Source organism: Microtus pennsylvanicus, chromosome X (assembly GCF_037038515.1).
Source record: "Microtus pennsylvanicus isolate mMicPen1 chromosome X, mMicPen1.hap1, whole genome shotgun sequence".
NCBI classification, from domain to species: domain Eukaryota; kingdom Metazoa; phylum Chordata; class Mammalia; order Rodentia; family Cricetidae; genus Microtus; species Microtus pennsylvanicus.
In genome coordinates, this window is record NC_134601.1 from 78,215,580 (window position 1) to 78,233,705 (window position 18,126).

An 18,126-nucleotide genomic window follows, 5' to 3' on the forward strand; every position below is an offset into this window, starting at 1 on the left:
ATTTTTCTAGTGCTATGGAATAATCCTCTTGCACAATGTAAAGATTTGTCACTCAAATTGGTTTACTAAAACACTGACTGGCCAGTAGTCAATCAGGAAGTATAGGTGGGGTGACCAAGCTAAGGATGATGGGAAGAAGGGTGGAGTCAGGAGCTGTCAGCCAGATGCAGAGGGAGCAGGAGATAAACGTGCCATGCTAATAAAGGTACGAACATGTGGCAGAGTGTAAATAAGAAATATGAGTTAACTTAAAATGTAAGAGCATATTAATAACAAGCCTGAGCTATGGGCCAAGCATTGGTAATTAATATAAGCCTCTGTGTGGCAATTTGAGAAATGGCTGCCTGGTATTTGGGAACAGATGGTTGGGACAAGAAACTTCTTTTTACATTCTAGGGTGGAGAATTGGTGGGGTTTCAAGTCCTGAGTTTGGCTGCCTCCACTTGGAGAGGCTGGGTCCAGCTGTTATATCAGTTGGAGTGTCTTGTGGGTGGAACCTGGCAGTTGGAGATCCTCAGGGGAGGGCGCAGGCCACTCATGTGCCTCCAGTGTCTTACAAATGCCTCACCAACAGATTGTCTTTACAAGGTTGCTTTCAAGCACATTACCTTTCCACACTTGGATCTGGACCTAGAAGACACTGATGACACTAACAGTTGGATCTAACCTCAAGAAATACAAGACTACATAGAGCCAGGCATGGTGTCACAATCGGTAATCTACATTTGGAAGGTACAGGAGACAAGAGGATCAAAAGTTCATGGTCATCAGCTACATAGTAATATGTTTTGTTTTGTTTTCCTTTGTTTCTTTTGGGTTTTTTTTTGGGGGGGGGTTGTTTTTGTTTTTGCCAACCCAGACTATGTGAGATTCTGTTTTTAAAACATATACTCTTTTCTTTCCCTCATATTCTGCATAGTCTCAAAAGAAATTTTGCTTTGTGAAGGATAATGCTACGAGAATAAAAAGATGAATTACAACATATAGCAGGCTTTCTTGGACCACCAGCCCCCAAATCATGACATGGAGAGGTATTATTGATTATGAATGCTCAGCCTTATCTTACGCTGTCCCACTAGATCTTAAAACTTATTGTAACCTGTTTCTCTTCATCTACATTTTCCCTTGGGGCTTTTTTTAAACCTTTCTTTCATTCTGAATGTCCTACTTTTCTGTTTTCTCCATGCCTGGCTGCCTGGAAGCTGCATGGCTAACTAGCAGCTGGCTGGATGGCTGGCCCTTGGAGTCTCCTGTTTTCCCTCATTCTCTCTTCTTATTAAGCTTAAATTCCTCCTCCTACTTGTTCTCTCTGATGGTCAGCCCCACCTATCCTTTTACTGCCTAGCTATTGGCTGTTCATCTTTTTATTAGACCAATCAGGTGCCTTAGGCAGGCAAGGTGAAATAAATGTAACACATCTTTACTAGTTAAAGTAATACTCCTTAGCAACAACATGGAAGAAAATAATAGAAAACTGTATATGTGGCAAAATTTCACATATAAAATCTATAAAAATCATAAGGTATAATACTAATAAAACAAAATTAAATATGAGAAAATAACTAAACAAACTCTTAAAGAGGATAAAAGGATGACAAAATGTGCACAAAATGTGTGTTGGTATCATAATTTTGATCATTACATAAATACAAATTAAAATGATCAGAAGGTACCAAAACACAAAGCTACTTTGGATTGATTTAAAAGTCTGACAATAGGGCTATGAAGTAATTCAGGGCTTCAGCATTTGCCTAGCATGTGTGCAATACTGGCTGAAATATGCAGTAACAGTGAAAAAGAACAGACACAAAACTTCTGACAATACCAAGAGCTAAAGAGAAAGGCTGAATATCAGGAACCTTTAAGCAAGAACATGAACAATCAATCCAGAAACACTCCAAATTCTGTATAAATAAAAAATATAATCACTGGGTTAGGCAGTAAATCCAATCCTGGCATTCATCCCTGAGAAATGAAAATTAGTATTCATACAAAAATCAGAAAATAAATGCTCTAAATACTTATAATTACAATGGCTCAGATTTGAAAATGATGAAACTGTCTACCAATGTACAGTGGTTAAATTAAGTACCTGTATAATAATATACCACCACTCAGCTATATGAAGGAGCAGGTGTTGGTGTAGACAACAACCTGGATCTCAAATACATCCAAGTCACTGAAAGAAGCCAGCATTGAAAGACTACATGTGATATGAAGCCATTTACACGAACTTATCAAAAAACAAAACTATCTCGATGATGATAGTGTTTGCCAGGCATTAGGGGTAGGCATAGCATATACCTACAAAGGAGTATCTTGAGAGATTGAGAAATGGTTCTTTATTTTAATTATAGTACTAGTTACAGAAAACAATGCATGTGTTAAAATTCAAAGGAAACTACACATCAAAAAAGTCACTACAATTGTATAAAATTTCAAACATTAAACTTATAAAAAGACAAGTAATATAAGTACATTTTAAGGAAAATGACAAAAATTAAAATCCATAAATGAAACAAAAGTAAGTACTGGAGATGTATGTGTTGGGGGAGGGTAGATGCATGTATTTTCACCAAGCTGATTGTGAGAATTGAAGCTGACAAAGCTAAAAATACAAATAAATGTAAATTCAAGTTAACTCAATTAAAAATGAACTGAAATACCTGACTAAGACATGACTCAAATGAGTATCTACAAAAGGCCATTAGGCTTATGAAAAAAAGTCCATCAAAATGAATTATTGAGGAAGTCTAAATTAAAACCACAGTGAGATGCTATCTTTAATCATGCAAGAATGAGGTTTTTCCAAAGAACAAAAATATTACAAGGGTTGAGAAAGTTGTATAGTAAGTAAAACCTTCCACACTATTGCATGTGAATGCAAATTAGTATGGCAATTATGGAAATTTTTATATATACATGTATATATACATATATATGTATATATATAGCTTCCTCAGAACATTAAAAATAGAACTACCCTAGTCCAGTCTCGCCTACATAGCAAGTTCTGAGACAGCAAGGATTAAATAGAGATGCCATGTCTCAAAAAAAATAACTATCCCATGATCCATCAGTCACCATTGAGGCTATTTTTGACATTTACATTAATTAATTTTCATATAAGGTTAGCATTTTTATGAGCATGCAAAGTAAAAGATTTCATTATGGAATTTGTGGGTGTGTTGTATGTATGTGTTTTGTGTGTATGCATATACTTCTGTACATGTGTGTAGAGGCAAGAGGTCATTCATTGCCAGATGCGCTCTACCTTGTATTTTGGAACGGGGTCTCCCCCTGAACCTGAACATTAAAGACACCATGCTCTGTTTAGCCCCCATTTTAACATGGAAACTGGGGAGCTGGACTCAGGTTCACATGCTTGTGCAGTAAAAACTTAACTGAGTCATTTCCCCAACCTCACATTATGGGATTTTTCAGAGGGAATTTTTGTTGCTTTGCTTCCTCTACTCCCTTCCCCAACCTGCTTGCCCCCTTCCTCCTCCCGCTATTTCTCTTCTGCTTTTATGTCACGTGTATACCATTACCTTTTTTAATTTTTTGCTTTTCTTCTTACCTCCACACATGCCCTTTAAAATGCCTCCTCCCCCCATTGTCTTTTATCTAGTTTATGACCTGTATCTACACACACACACACACATTAAAAAACAGGATCCATATGAGAAGCATGAGTACTCAACTTTCTTTTCTGGATTATTGGTTCAGATAAAAATGTCCAGTCCTAACATAGAAACACACAACTGTACAAATGTACAGAGAGTGAGACCTTGGAACGCTCAGTCCTAAGTGAGATGTCTCCATCAAATCCCTCCCCTCAGGCCTCAAGGAGCTATAATGAAGAGGAGACAGAATGGAAGAGAAAGAGGGGATCGAGGACACCAAGAATACAAAGCCCTCTAAATGAACATGAGAAAAGCTCATATGACTTCAGAGAGACTGGCACAAGCCGGCCTGCACAGGTCTAAGCCAGTTTGGGTCCCAGTGCTGAGAGGGGAAGTGGGCACGGCCCCCATCCCTAAGCCAGAAGCTATCTCCAGCTGACAACAGCTTGCAAAGGAAATATTAGGTCTCCCTAGCATAGTCTCACCGGGTAGATAGACCCCATTTCTGGGCAGGCTTCATGGCCAGCTGTAGAGAGCTAAAACAAATGAACTTGATGGTATTTTTGGAGAGTTTTCTGTGTGTGTCGTAATACTTTGGACATTTTTTTCTTAGTGGTCTTTTGCTTGTATATTGTGGTTCTGGTTTTGTATTTTTATGGTGTGTGTATGTCTGTCTGTCTGTCTGCCTGTTTGTCTGCCTGACTGCCTGTGCGTTTCTAGTGCTTAGTCTCCTATTTGTCTGTTTATTTTCTAAAAGCCAGGAAAAGAAGGTGAAGTCAGATGGAAGGGAAGATGAAGGAGTTGCAGGAGGAGATCAGAAATATGATTGGAGTATACTGCATAAAATTATTATTATTACTATAACTGTTACTATTAATTGGTTTTGAGACAGTTTCTCTGTGCAGCAGTCATGGCTGTCTTGGAACTCATTCTGGAGACCAGGGTGCCCTCAAATTCACAGAGATCCGCTTGCCTCTGCCTCCCAAATGCTGGGATTAAAGGCGTGCGCCACCCAACCCAGCTGAAAAAATTATTTTCAATAGAAAATAATAGTTATTACTAATTCCATCTAGTTTTTTGCAAATGTCATGAATTTGTTTTTTATTATGGCTGGATAAAATTCCATTTTATCCCATTTTTGGTCATGTATCTGTTGATATACATCAACATATATGTTCTCACTCACATGTGAAATTTGAGCCAATGAAGTTTACAAAAGCAGAGAATAGCACCAATGGTACCAATGTATTTTTCTTACCTCTTAGATAAAATTTTGAGTTCCTTCCTCAAAAGTAAAACTATCAGGATTCTTTTTTTTTTTTTTTAACTATCAGGATTCTAACACCAATTCTATGCTGAGACTGGTAAGTAACTCAAGGTTTTAAAAAACATATACAATATCTACACTTAACCAGTTGTAAATAAGCAAAATATAATTTAAAGGAAGCCAGTGTACCAGGCATTGTGGTACATCATATAATCCCAGCACTTGACTGACAGAAGCCTAATCATGAATTCTAGGCCTGCCTGGGGCATAGAGCATCTTCTAGTCACCCTGCACTTCAAAGCGAGATCGTGGAGACCCTGTCTCAAAAGAAAAAAAAATATAGGAGCCACACAGGAAAGTATTCTTATTATCAAAAATTAATAAAAAACCTCATATAAGCCTTTAGATTCATGTGAAATTAAGAAGTTCTTTAATTTGTATAAATAAAATCTGGTAATATGATGCTATGTAGAGGATCTAATTGCCCATTTCAAGTATATCAGGGTCAAGTTATATTATCATTTGTTGGTTCCAGACACAAAAAAAAACAAAAAATGCCTGTGAATCTAAAAAGAAAAAGAATATTTTCTTTCCTAATGAAACCAGAGCCATTCAATTGTTCCACAAATATTTATTAAATATAGAATTATATAAACTAACAAGGGTCTTTTTGTTTGTTTTATTTGGAGAAATGGCTCACTATGTATTCCAGGGTGCATTCAAAGTCCTTATCTTCCAGACTTTATCTCCCAAATGAACTGGGATTACAGGTATATGCCCCCATGCCTAGCATAAGCAGTGTTCTTGGTGTTAAATATACAACGTTAAGCAAGGTAGTTTGCATTCTGGAACAAGTCTCTTAAGGGAGAAAGTGTAAAGAAACTTTAACATTAAACAAGATTGTATGACATCATATTTTGCTACATGTTAATTCTCATTTCATTCTTATGTACAAGACATTCAGAACAAGGATTCTCCTTACAAATTTCCTATCTACTATAGCAGAGTTTCACACATAAAGGTTGGATATTGGCCTCTGTCACCATCTAGTCAGATAATAAGATCCTGTGCTACAGTCCAGTGGCATTCAGGAGCAGGTAATTTCCACACAGGGGCTGACAATGCCTAGAATCATTTTTTGTTACTCAGCAACCGAGTGCCACTGTCATTACAGGGGTTGAAGCCAAGGTTCTTATGAAAGAGCCTACAATGCACAGGGAATCTACACAACAAAAGGTGTCGGCAGTACCAAGCTTGGGAAAGCCTCAGATAAGTAAAAGCAAATTAGCCTGGAAAGCTAATTACTCTATCTCCTAGTTAAAAAAGGCAAACAGGAGATAGAGAGGATCCAGAGATTAGCAACTACAAGATGTTACTAGTAAGAGAAACCCTGTTTCAAAAAACCAAAAAAAAAAAAAAGCTGTTACTAGCAAAGCTGCCTGGCACTCTAAATTGGTATGGGAATTACTATAGCACACAAAGCACAGAGCAGAATCACTAGCGGATACGTTTTTTGTGAATGACTGCTACAAGCTCTTCTCTCTGAGGCTTTATAAAATCAAAATCTTAATTCTCATTGTCATTAAACCCCTGTCTATTAGGCACAGAGCAGCACTAAATAGAAAATGGATTCCTTTTCCACTAACAGATATGTATTTGGTTTACTGAGTCTCACCTTCTGAAGCTTCACTTAAATTCTTAGTGATACTTGCCTTTTTATCCTATAAGATATTTCATTCCCCTGAAATGTAGCTTCCAAGGAAGAGGCAAACCAGACAGATGTGGCTTCTCTATGTACTCTTGTGATCCATGCGGTTTTGTTTTCAAAATCAAACAATAGACATTTCAAAAAGGAGATAGCAATAACATTTTATATTTTCTAAAAACTAGGGGGATTTTGAAAGTGTTCAACACATACAAAAAAAAAGACAAATGGTTGGAGATAGAAGATGTGCTCATCTTTTTGTGGCTGAACACAATGCACACTTGGATCAAAACATCACATGGTAAAATAAGACTATGAACCAACTTCTATGCCACTAAAAAAATAATAGTTCTAAAATGAGCAATCAAAATCACATAATGGATTATACAGGACCAACTAACCATTTTTATTGTTTTATTTTTTTAAATTAAAACATTAATTACATTGTTTTTCCCCCTTTCCATGCACCCCCTTGAATTCATGACCTCTATTTTAATTGATAAATAAATAAATGTGTGTGCATGAGTATGGTGTGTGTGTGTGTTTATGTGTGTGGTGTGTCTGTGTCCTACATATACAAATACAACCTGGGCATGGGCTGGCTGATGTTTGCAGCCCCTTCTAGCTGCTGAGAGTCAATGATTTGCAGAATTTCAAAAGAATAGCCTAAGTACCTTCACCTATCTTAGGATATAATTTACATATTGGCCCTGTGCTTGATAGCATATGAAACCTGCAACAGCACTGACAGAACTTTCCCATTTTGGTCTATACCCTTGCCCTAGACAGCACTAATTAGCAATAAGAGGTTCTTCAAAAAAAGATACCCTTTTCAGTCTTACATAAACCAGGGATGTAGAGGAATTTTACTGGTGCCTCTGAAAACGCTTACTCAAGCCTAGGTGCCGTGGAAAGCCCCTGTAATCCCAGCAATGAGAGATGAAGGCAGAAGGATCAGAAGTACAAATTCATCCTTAGCAACAAAGGAATCTGAAGCCAGTCTCAGCTGTCTCAAAAATAATAGATCTAGAAGGGAAGCCTCAGAGAAGAGAATAGGACTGTTCATAAAAGAGGAAGTCCCATAATGGAGGAACTTCCGGTGGAGAATGTACACCCCAGAAACCAGGAAAGGAGCACAAGAGAGTCCAGATTCCAGCCAACAAGCAGACCATGGTCTGGTTAGAACCAAACTGAAAACATACATCCCGTGTCTGTCCTTATACATTTATATGTTTTGTTTCTTCCTTTGATTTTTGTTTCCGGAAAGCAAAATACTATGTAATACTACAAACTGCTTAGGGTGGCTGCAGAGAGCGAATGACCGTGTGCTGGGAGGTAAAGTTGAAAGGTCTAAGTTTATTTGAGACAATATATTTCAAGACACAAGATTTAAATTGCTTTCTTACCCCACGGTACTGGCTTTCATTGAAAATCTGAGGTGGCAGGGGGTACCCTGTGGCTGGTCTACTGTTCTCAGGCACGTTTTCTCTCATCCACTTCCGATTCTCTTCATTAGCTGCAATATCTTTTTCTTCAAATCCTATTTTGTTGGCTTCTAAGAAACCAAGCACATCTTGCTGTTTCTTCTTAATCTAGAGCCAAAGGGGAGGGGGAAATTGACACTGTTTAGCAAGTAACATTTATTGTTTTTCTTTTCTTTTTTTGGACTCAACAGTTTTTTTAAGAATGCATATGTATATTCAAATCATATAAGCATGCAATAACAATTAATGAACAGAGAGGCCATGAATTGGAAGGAGAGTGGAGGGAATTGTGAGCTTGTTTGGCGTGAGGGAAGGGAAGGAAGCAATGTAAAACAAAAATGACAATGTCTTAAGAAAAAGCAATGATATCATACTAAGAGGCAAAAAAAGTCTACCTTTCAATTCTAGTGAGAGACATTTCAACAAAGTCAATGCTTCTGAGCCCACAGACATGAATTTAGACAGAGATCAAACGTGCAGTGCAGAAGATACACTTGCCGTCAACACTGGCTTGTTGATGCTGTCTCACAAGTGAAGATCCTGCAGGTCCTCTTATCCGTCTAACTTGCTCCTTTTTGCATGGAAACTTCCCATGTCAAATAACACTGATCTAACTCACGCTCTCTGCATATCACAAACTGCACCTTCGTCAGCAGAAATGACTCCATGTGCCTCAGAATCACTCAAGCCTCGCTTTTATGGTTCAGACCAAAATCTATAACACAGAAGACCTAAGCCTGCCTGTATACTAAGTTTATAGCATAACCTGTACTACTCATTAGTTCATAGTCTGTGCTACCTCATTAAATGATTACGTAGAGACTACGTGTTTGTTTTGTCGCCTTATCACACCAAGGTAATACTTCCTAGGTTTCCCCTATGAAATGCATTTGAGAGCCTGACTTCATATACCTATGCTCATACAACTATGTTTAAAGCCACTTCTTAACATACTTGGACTATATAAAGAATATGTAAGAAAAAAGATTTTATGGAATAATACTCAAAGGACACACGAGGTAGAAGCATTTCAAAAACCTCAAATCAATATCTATTATAAAGTAGTCGTCCACGCAATGGAAACGACAATGTGGAAGAAAAAAATCTCACATGCAAAGCCCTTCTCAATTCACATCTCACTCCTGGATGTGTGTGGACATGCAGGGGTTATATTTTGGTCCAAAGTATTTGTGATTATGGCTACATAATTCATTTCAAATAACAAAACCCAAGAAAAGTTTCTCAATTTACTCCAGTAGAAATTAGAATTTCCGGTCCCTATTTAGGTGGATACTAAACGTCCTTTTAAAAAGACCAATTCTTTCCCAATAAAATGTACCACACAATTAATTTTTCTAATAGTACTATTTCTTCACTGATATACAAAATTAAACTTTCATTTCTACATAGAACACTTGAAGAAAAACTATGGCTAAGAGTCAATAAGTACAAGCATCTAGTGCACTAATATACTCGCAGGAAGGCTCAATGTAGTGGCTTCCAACCTTTGCCACATAACTGGGGAGTTCGGGCAACATGAAATGTATCAAGTAATTTGTGAACTCTTAGCTTATTCCTAGATGTCAGTAGATATAAAATGTGGTACTTTCAGGAACCTAGAATGTCAACAATAAGAATTAGCCAGCCCTGGCAGATTATCATCCGAAACTATTCCTAGCAATTACTGAATAGTATGTATTCCTTAGATCCATCTTTAGTGATGAATAAAGCACTTTACCAGAGTCTCTATGTCTAAAGAAAAGCAGCAAAGATAACCCCTGCATATTACAATCTACTGGGAGAGCTAAGACATAGACATAGCTCAACTGTAACACACTGAGCTGCTAAGAGAACAGTACAGGACGGTTAAGTGAGAAGAGGCCAGTGAATGACAAAGCTATGAGAAACCAAGAGCAAACACTAGGAGCTATTATCGGTGCCTTTAGGCAAAATGTAATAACCGCAGCACCAATGAAAGAGTCTCTACCTGGCTTCATGTTTTTAGTCAAAGAAGGTGAACTTAGTAAAGATGAATAGAACTGGAGTTTGGAAGAGCAATTGCCTTGCAAGCACCGGATTCTAAATTTTTACCAAGAAACGGAGTCTTTTTTAAAAAGCTGAGCTTGAAAGAGTTGGCTTTTTGGATGGAGCCTATTCCCTATGGTGGGATGCCTTGCTCAGCCTTGATACAGGGGGGAGGGCCTTGGTCCTGCCTCAACTCTGGATGCCAGACTTTGTTGACTCCCAAAGGGAGGTTTTACCCTTTCCGAGGAGTGGATGGGAGGTTGGGTGGGGGAAGGTGGAGGGAATAGGAGGGGGGAGGGAGGGGGAACTGTAGTTGGTTTGTAAAAAAAACTTTTAAACAAAAATTAAAAAAAATGCTGAGCATGGTGGCACTCACATGTGATCCCTGGGGCTCACTCGTCTATTTGTGAACTATGAGACAGTGTGGGACCGCTCTTAAAAACAAGGCAGACAGGGAAAACACACACACACACTGGACAGCTATGAAAATTTAGCCCCAAAGTGACAACACACTGCACTTAAAACCAAACTGAAGGCTTAGTAGGACAGGATAAGCTTGGTAATGTGCTCCATTTGTGTTACTACATTTCTTACAAATGACTCAAAACTACAAATGAATAACAATGAATAGTTAATAAACAATTGAATAAATAATAAACAAACAATTGTGTGGTTAAATATTTGGTCTTTCTCAAACAAATTCAAATTTGAAACAGTCAACTCCCTCATCTACAAATTTAGATATAAAATTTTCTCTAGTTGGTTTTGTTTGTTCTCAGGAAGGGCAACCCAACAACAAAATGTCTGTCTTTGCCTACCTGTGCTAAGGGTTTAACGGTGCATGGAAATGAAGGAACGGCAGTAAGAGCTCCCTTTCCTTGCTTGGTTCACTGCATTTTCAAAGTACTCAGGTTACAATCAGCCATGTAAATAAAACCCACAATGCATACTGGTTTACAACAATGCAACAATTCTGAGGGAAGGTGAGTAGTAAGAATTCCCCTATGCCAAGAGCAAGCCGATTAGCAAGCTAAGGGTTTCACTGAGCGACTCTGCCTCAGTGACGAGGGTAGAGGAGAACAGATGAGGATGAGTCCCAACAGCCACATCAGGCCTCTACATGCATGCACACACATGTGCATGTGTGCCTACACTCGGCCAAAAATATGCGAAAACACATATGTACCCCACACATAAACATACAAACAAAATAGATGAATATGAGAGCGAGGGAGGGAGGGAGGGAGGGAGGGAGGGAGGGAGGGAGGGAGGGAGGGAGGGAGGGAAAGAAAGAATTCATGTGTTCAGGCAGAGTGGTCCATGCCTATAATCCCATCACTTAAGGATGCTGAGCCAAAGGATCACTGGATTCTGAGGCTAGCCTGGGTTAGCAGTTGGGATTTTTGCCTAGAATTCTCACTGTATAAATTCTAAATGCCATGTGGTAAAGGTACAGAAAATGCTTTGCTATGTAATTCCAAGAAGTAATTCCTAAGTCTTTCTTTATTATTATTCTTTATTGATGGTCATTTAAGATGGGAGACTACTACTTTACTGTGGAACAATCATTGTACACTGTAAATATGTATTGTTCTCATTGTTAATAAAAAGCTGATTGGTTGATAGCTAGGCAGGATTTTGGGGGCACAGAGAATGCTGGGAAGATGGAGGGCAGAGTCACAGAAGTTGCCAGGCAGACGAAAAGAAAGGAGGACATGCGGAAGAGGTAAAAGCCATGAACTTTGGGGCAGCACATGGATTAATAGAAATGGGCTAATTTAAATTGTAAGAGCTAGTTCGTAGTAAGTCTGAGCTATTGGTTGAGCATTTATAATTAATATCAAGTCTCCCTGTCTGTTATTTGGGAACTGGTGGGTGGGAAAGAAAAGTTCGCCTACATTGCTTGCCCCACTAATGCCATTCTAACATATTCATCCAACTCCATTCCCTGTGTGAAGATCTCTCTCAGTAGGATCTCTACAGTCTCCTTCTGACTTCAAGAAGTCTACTTTACCTAACATGGAGCAGTCCCACCATATCCACATAGCATTAGGCTCCTGCTCATCACTAAGACTGTAGATAAGATTGAGTTTTCATATACTTTATTTTTTTCTGGAATGTGCATAACCATAATAAAGTGTAGGTTATACATTAGGCACAGTAAGAGAGCAATAAGAATTAATTATAAAATATAACCATTACAACAATATACTAAAAGTTATATAAATGTGCTCTCTTTCACCTAGCACACCCAAAGGGTAGTGCATAGAGCATGGGTGTGCTGGACAGAGATTGCTCACACCCTGGCTGAGCAAACAGGATGGCATGAGATCTCATCACATTACCCTGGATAGCAATTTAAATTTTATGAGCTATTATTTCTGGATCCGTCAATATTTTGGACTGTGACTTGTCACAAATAGCTAGAAAATAAAGTCATAGAAAATAGGGGGGCTATTGGTGACGGTGTTTGCCAATCATTTCATACATTGATGTTATAGTCCTTTGGTGAGCTGATAAGGCACCTGGACATAGGTGACATGCCTTTAACTTCTCTCTTCCAATGTACTTAGTGCATGGGTTTGGTAATAACAAAGTTAATGGTTTTTTTTCTTTTTTTGTTTTTTGTTTTTTTTTTGATTTTTCGAGACATGGTTTCTCCGTAGCTTTTTGGTTCCTGTCCTGGAACTAGCTCTTGTAGACCAGGCTGGCCTCGAACTCACAGAGATCCGCCTGCCTCTGCCTCCCGAGTGCTGGGATTAAAGGCATGTGCCACCACCGCCCGGCACAAAGTTAATGTTAAGTACTTAATTATCTACTATAATTTTACTCTAGGTTCAAGCACAACCAAACAGCATGCTTTTATTTTTTTTAATTTAAATCAAATTTAATTTGCAAATTATCTTCAATTCACAGAAATAGAGTTCCCATTCATCTGATACTCAGTTTCCACTATTACTGACATCTCACCTTAAAGAAGTACATCGGTCATTAAGTAAAGACTAGTCAGATTAGATATCACCACTTTTTCCTATAATGCCATGTTTCTGCTCCCTTTCAGGACAACATATTATATTCAGTCATCATGTCTCCTTAGTTTCCTTTGTGACAGTTTCTCAGACAATTTTCCCCACTATTGTGGCAATTTTGCAGCACACTGGTCAGATATAAAGGATGAACAACTTTCTCATTCAACCACTCCACAGCACACCTGCTAAGAACATAACTTACTAGGGAGGTACTGACTTTGATTGCTTGGTAAGTCAAATTTTGTGGAGGCCCAAAAATGTGAGTTTATTTCCACCTTGTTTAAAGGCCAGAGAGTTTGAGGTTGCTCAAAGTTGTTGACAACAAGTGTGGCTACGCACCCTGACCTAGGGTGTGGTTACTTGGTGTTTTTGACATTAAGATGGCCCATACAGGTAGATCCACTCCACCCTGATCAAAGATCAGAGAAGGCAAGCATAATTCTAATCCTCCTTTTGAAGAATCAGAGGAGGTTTGACCTAGGGAGTGGCTGCCTTCAGAATACTTGGTCTAGGATGGGTTGACTGCCTAAACAACAGAATACTTTTCTCAAGAATAAATGACTTGATGTCTCACGTTTGAAGCAATTAACTGTTCTAGTTGCATTTTGTATCATGTTAAAGCAGCCTTTTATCTTCTCTCCCTGTTGTATTGGGGTATAAAAGTGTATGAAATATTAAGCGGGGGGGGGGGGGCACTGTTCACTGGAGCTCCCCTCGTACTATCGCATCTGTTTCGTTATTTTCACTCACGCGCTCATTCTCCTATTTTTCTAATCCCCATGGCCTTACCCTGGTAAGTGGTATGCTTGTTGAAGTTGGCTCCCCACAGGTTTCTTCCTGACTTTTTCCTTTTCCATATTGTGTACTTTCCCCCTTTCCATACTATGTATTTGGAAGTTAGTAAGAACAGCCTACACTCGAATAAACAATTCTAAAACTCCAACTTCATAGTGAAAATCTGACAGTACTTCTCAGTCAGAGAGCCTGGGAAATTCGAGAAATATCAGCTGGCTATAATTAGCAACATATAAAAGATTACTGTAAAGTGATATACATCCATCTTTGAGGATAAATATGGTGGCTTTCTCATAATTCAATTTTTATTTGAAAATGTGTCTTCAGCTGGGTAATGGTAGTGCACACCTTTAATCCCAGCACGTGAGATACAGAGGCAGGTGGATTTAAAGTAAGTTTGAGGCCAGCCTGGTCTACAAAGTGAGTTCCAGGACACCTAGGACTATTACACAGAAAAACCCTGTCTCAAAAACAAAAACCAAAAAAAATGTGTGTTCAAAAAAATCCTTGGATTAAATACCTCAGATATCGTATTAATCAAATTAGAGTGACTGGTCTAATTAGAAACATTCGTTTATAATAGCAGAGTTTAGTTATGCCTCAGTCACCTTTTTCAGTATAAGCTACTCCACCTATTCTTGAAGTAGTGCTGCCTGTGAAATGCAAAATATGCCAACCTACATTCCTTTTAAGCCAACATACATTCCTTCTAGCAAGACTTCTTGTACACAGAGAGATACTGGTAATGATCACTTTTTGCATACAGATTTTCCTCCATTCTTATATTTCCCAAAATAACACTTGCAAGTCCTAGAACAAAACTGATGAAAAGTGTGCACCTTCCCACATCCCGAGAGTTCTATAAAGTCCCTAAATTCTAACACAGTCCACATCAAGGAGATTGAAGCTGTTCTAAGCAAAAATACAGAAAGCATAAAGTCCAAAAGCTTTACAAGATTTAGAGCTTCTTGTCTTAAAAGCTATGATTTCACTTGACTAGAGAGAAACTTTGGACTATCAGAAAGTGTTCCCTGCTATTATTCCCAAACTGACCAGATTTCAAGTTGCAGCTATTCAAAAAAGCCTTGGAGAAATGAAAGAAATGGCTCCGTAGTTAGTACTACTGGCTCCTCTTGCAGAGGTCCTGAGTTCATGCCCCAGCACCTATATGGTGACTCAAAACCACAAGTAACTCAAGTTCCAGGTGGAGATCCAACACCTTCTTCTGGACTCCACAGATGCCAGGCAGTCATGTAGTGCACAGACACACATGCACGCAAAAGACCCATACACATAAAATAAACCAAAATAAAAAAGTAAATTGTTTGGAATTGGATTTGGCTTCTTATTCCGAACAATACTAGTCGTCATTGTAAATAGCAATTAAGTGAAAGTTAACATAGCTAGTGCTTCATATGTATTTTTTTGCTAGAGCTTCACACTACCCTGTAGTGTAGATATCCTGATTTTCACATTATGGATTAGATTAGTGAGGTTCAAAGAGGTTAAGAAAATTTACCAAAATTCATAAAACGAGTACATGACAGAACTAAAATTCAAATTTAGGTATCCTTTAACAACAAATCTTACACTATTTCACTACATTTGCCAGTCTGTTGAAGAAGCTGCAGGCTGCGTTCCTGCCGCCCGGCTCCCAGCCACCAGCTAGCTTTACCCGAAATAACAACACACAAACTATATTCATTTAAACTGCTTGGCCCACTAGCTCTAACCTCTAACTGGCTAATTCTCATATTTTGATTAACCCATCTCTAGTAATCTGTGTGGCTTACCCGGAAAGATTCAGCATGTCTGACCTGGCGGCTGGCTACATCATGTCTGCTCTGGAGAGCAGAAGCATGGTGTCTTTTTGAGGCATCTTACCTCACTTCCTCTTCCTCCCAGCATTCTGTTCTGTTTACTCCACCCACCTATGTTCTAACCTATCAGGGCCAAGCAGTTTCTTTATTAATTAACCAATGACCTTCCTCCATCACCAGTCTTCTCTCATTTTACCTTCTACATTTATTTTCTTAAGAAATTCTTAGGCCAGCAATATGACTTATTAGGTAGATACTTGCAGCCACGCCAGACAGACTGAGTTTGATTCTCAGGTCCCACATGGTGGAGAGAATCAATCTCCACATGCTGTTCTCTGATATTTACAGATGCATGATAGGTGGATAGATGGATGTATAGATAGATAGATAGACAGACAGACAGACAGACAGACAGATGACAGATTACACTCAGGGGGCAAAGGCAAGTAGATCTCTATGAGATCAATGAGAGCTACTTCTAGGGCAGGCTTCAAAACTACAGAGAAAACCCTGCCCAGGAAAAAAACAAACAAACAAACAAAAAGAAAAAAAATCTTATAAAGAGTAATACTCCCTGACATAGCGGCATGCAAGTGATAGTCCCAGGTACTTGAGAAACTGAAGGATGACAACCGCGTGAGCCTAGGACTTGAGACCAGCCTGGCAGCATAGTGGGAGAAACTATCCCAAAGGTAACAATTTTTTATGTGTTCTTTTTATATGTTAATTGCAAATTCAATATATAGAGTTTAATTTTATTGTTCAAATGACTATGTGCCAAATGAACAAATTTTCATAGCATGCAAATTTTTTTTTAAAAAAAAATCTGAAATAAACACTTCCAACTCAGGATCCTCTAATGGTAGAAAGGGTTCAACATTTGACCTGTCTGGTAATGTTATAGGATTACCAGTTAATTGAAAATGTTACTCTTAAATACAATTTAGGCCTCAAAGTCACTTACTGCTTTTGTACAATAAAAAATAGCATAGCGTCTGCAGTAGTGGCACAAACCTTTAATCCCAGCACCCGGGAGGCAGAAGCAGGCACATCTCTGATTTGGAAGCCAGCCTGGTTTACAGAGTGAGTTTCAGGACAGCCAGGGCTGTTACACAGAGAACCCTTGTCTCAAAAAATCAAAACCAAAATAAATAAATAAATAAATACAATCAAATAATAATAATAATAACAACAACAATTTTAGAAGCTGAGGGAAATTATAATTATAAAATACAAATCCTAAACTAATCCATGATTTTAAATGATTAAGGGCTCTAACCAGCCCTTAATCCAAGTCTGGCATGATGCTGCTTCAGGGAAGTAGATGAACTAAGACTAGAATGATAAGGGGAAAGCCCAGCTACGCTGAATGAGCTAGCACTAGGCTGTGCGCATCGGGTCCCTTTTGGCACTGCACCACATGTAAGCTCGCTGTAAAGTATAATGTGATAATTACTATTTATCAAGCATTTCCTATGAACCAGGCACTGTGATAAGCTCTTTACATGTTTATTTTATTTTATTCTCACCATAATCTTCTGAAGCAGCTGGTATTATTTTCATTCCAGACAGTCTGACAAAGAAACTAATGCTAAGATGGATTAAGGAACTTGTTCCAAATCACATACTTGTCCAATCTCTGCCAGAGTAAAAATCACCACTTAGAAACTAAGTATACAGAATAACAAATAATGTACTGCCATGCTTGGTGCCTCCCGCTAATTAGATCATCTGTTGACTTACTGAAGTTGTCTTGAGCACAGATGTGGCTCATAATAATGTTTGTATCATTCTTCATTTCAAAGCCTGGTCTAAAGTAACAGCAAGAAAACCTGGAGATCATTCGTCGTGTCATTTTTGTTTATTTTTGAGATTGGAATTTAATTACAACATTTTTCTCTTTAAGATTTTTGTTGTTGCTGCTCTCGTTTTGCAGTGCTGAGGATCCAACTCGGGGTCTCATGGACCATATGCAAGTATTCTATCACTGAAGCACGTCACTATCACTTCCTGCATTTTTTTGAGACAGGGTATCAATACATGGTCCACACTGACCTCCAACGTATGAACTTCATGCCTCAGTCTCCTGAGTCCTGGCATTAGAGACATGTACCACCATTCCCCAGCTCCCCAAGACATTTGTGCACAGTGTTAGTGGCTTGTGCCTATCGGTTTCTGCAGGAAATGGATGTCCTATGAATCATATTGCCTGCATTTAAAGCCATCTCTTGAAATCTTTTTCATGGGCAAGGACAAATGCAAGTGTAAAATGAAGAGCATTGTGACATGCTTCCATAAAAGTGTCACTGACTTATGACTACACCAGACGACAGGAAATGACTAGGCAGAGGAAACAGGGTTAACAGGTGCCCTAG

At 38.5% G+C, this 18,126-nt stretch overlaps 1 protein-coding gene across 1 annotated transcript in view; it reads right to left on the bottom strand.

Annotated features, from left to right (window-relative positions):
- Sh3bgrl (SH3 domain binding glutamate rich protein like) overlaps positions 1-18,126 on the bottom strand; it is an 82,684-nt gene that overhangs the window by 11,818 nt on the left and 52,740 nt on the right. Inside the window, exon 2 of the mRNA XM_075957467.1 lies at positions 8,005-8,190. Within this exon, the coding sequence (XP_075813582.1) occupies positions 8,005-8,190 (186 nt within the window). The remainder of the gene's footprint in view (positions 1-8,004; positions 8,191-18,126) is intronic.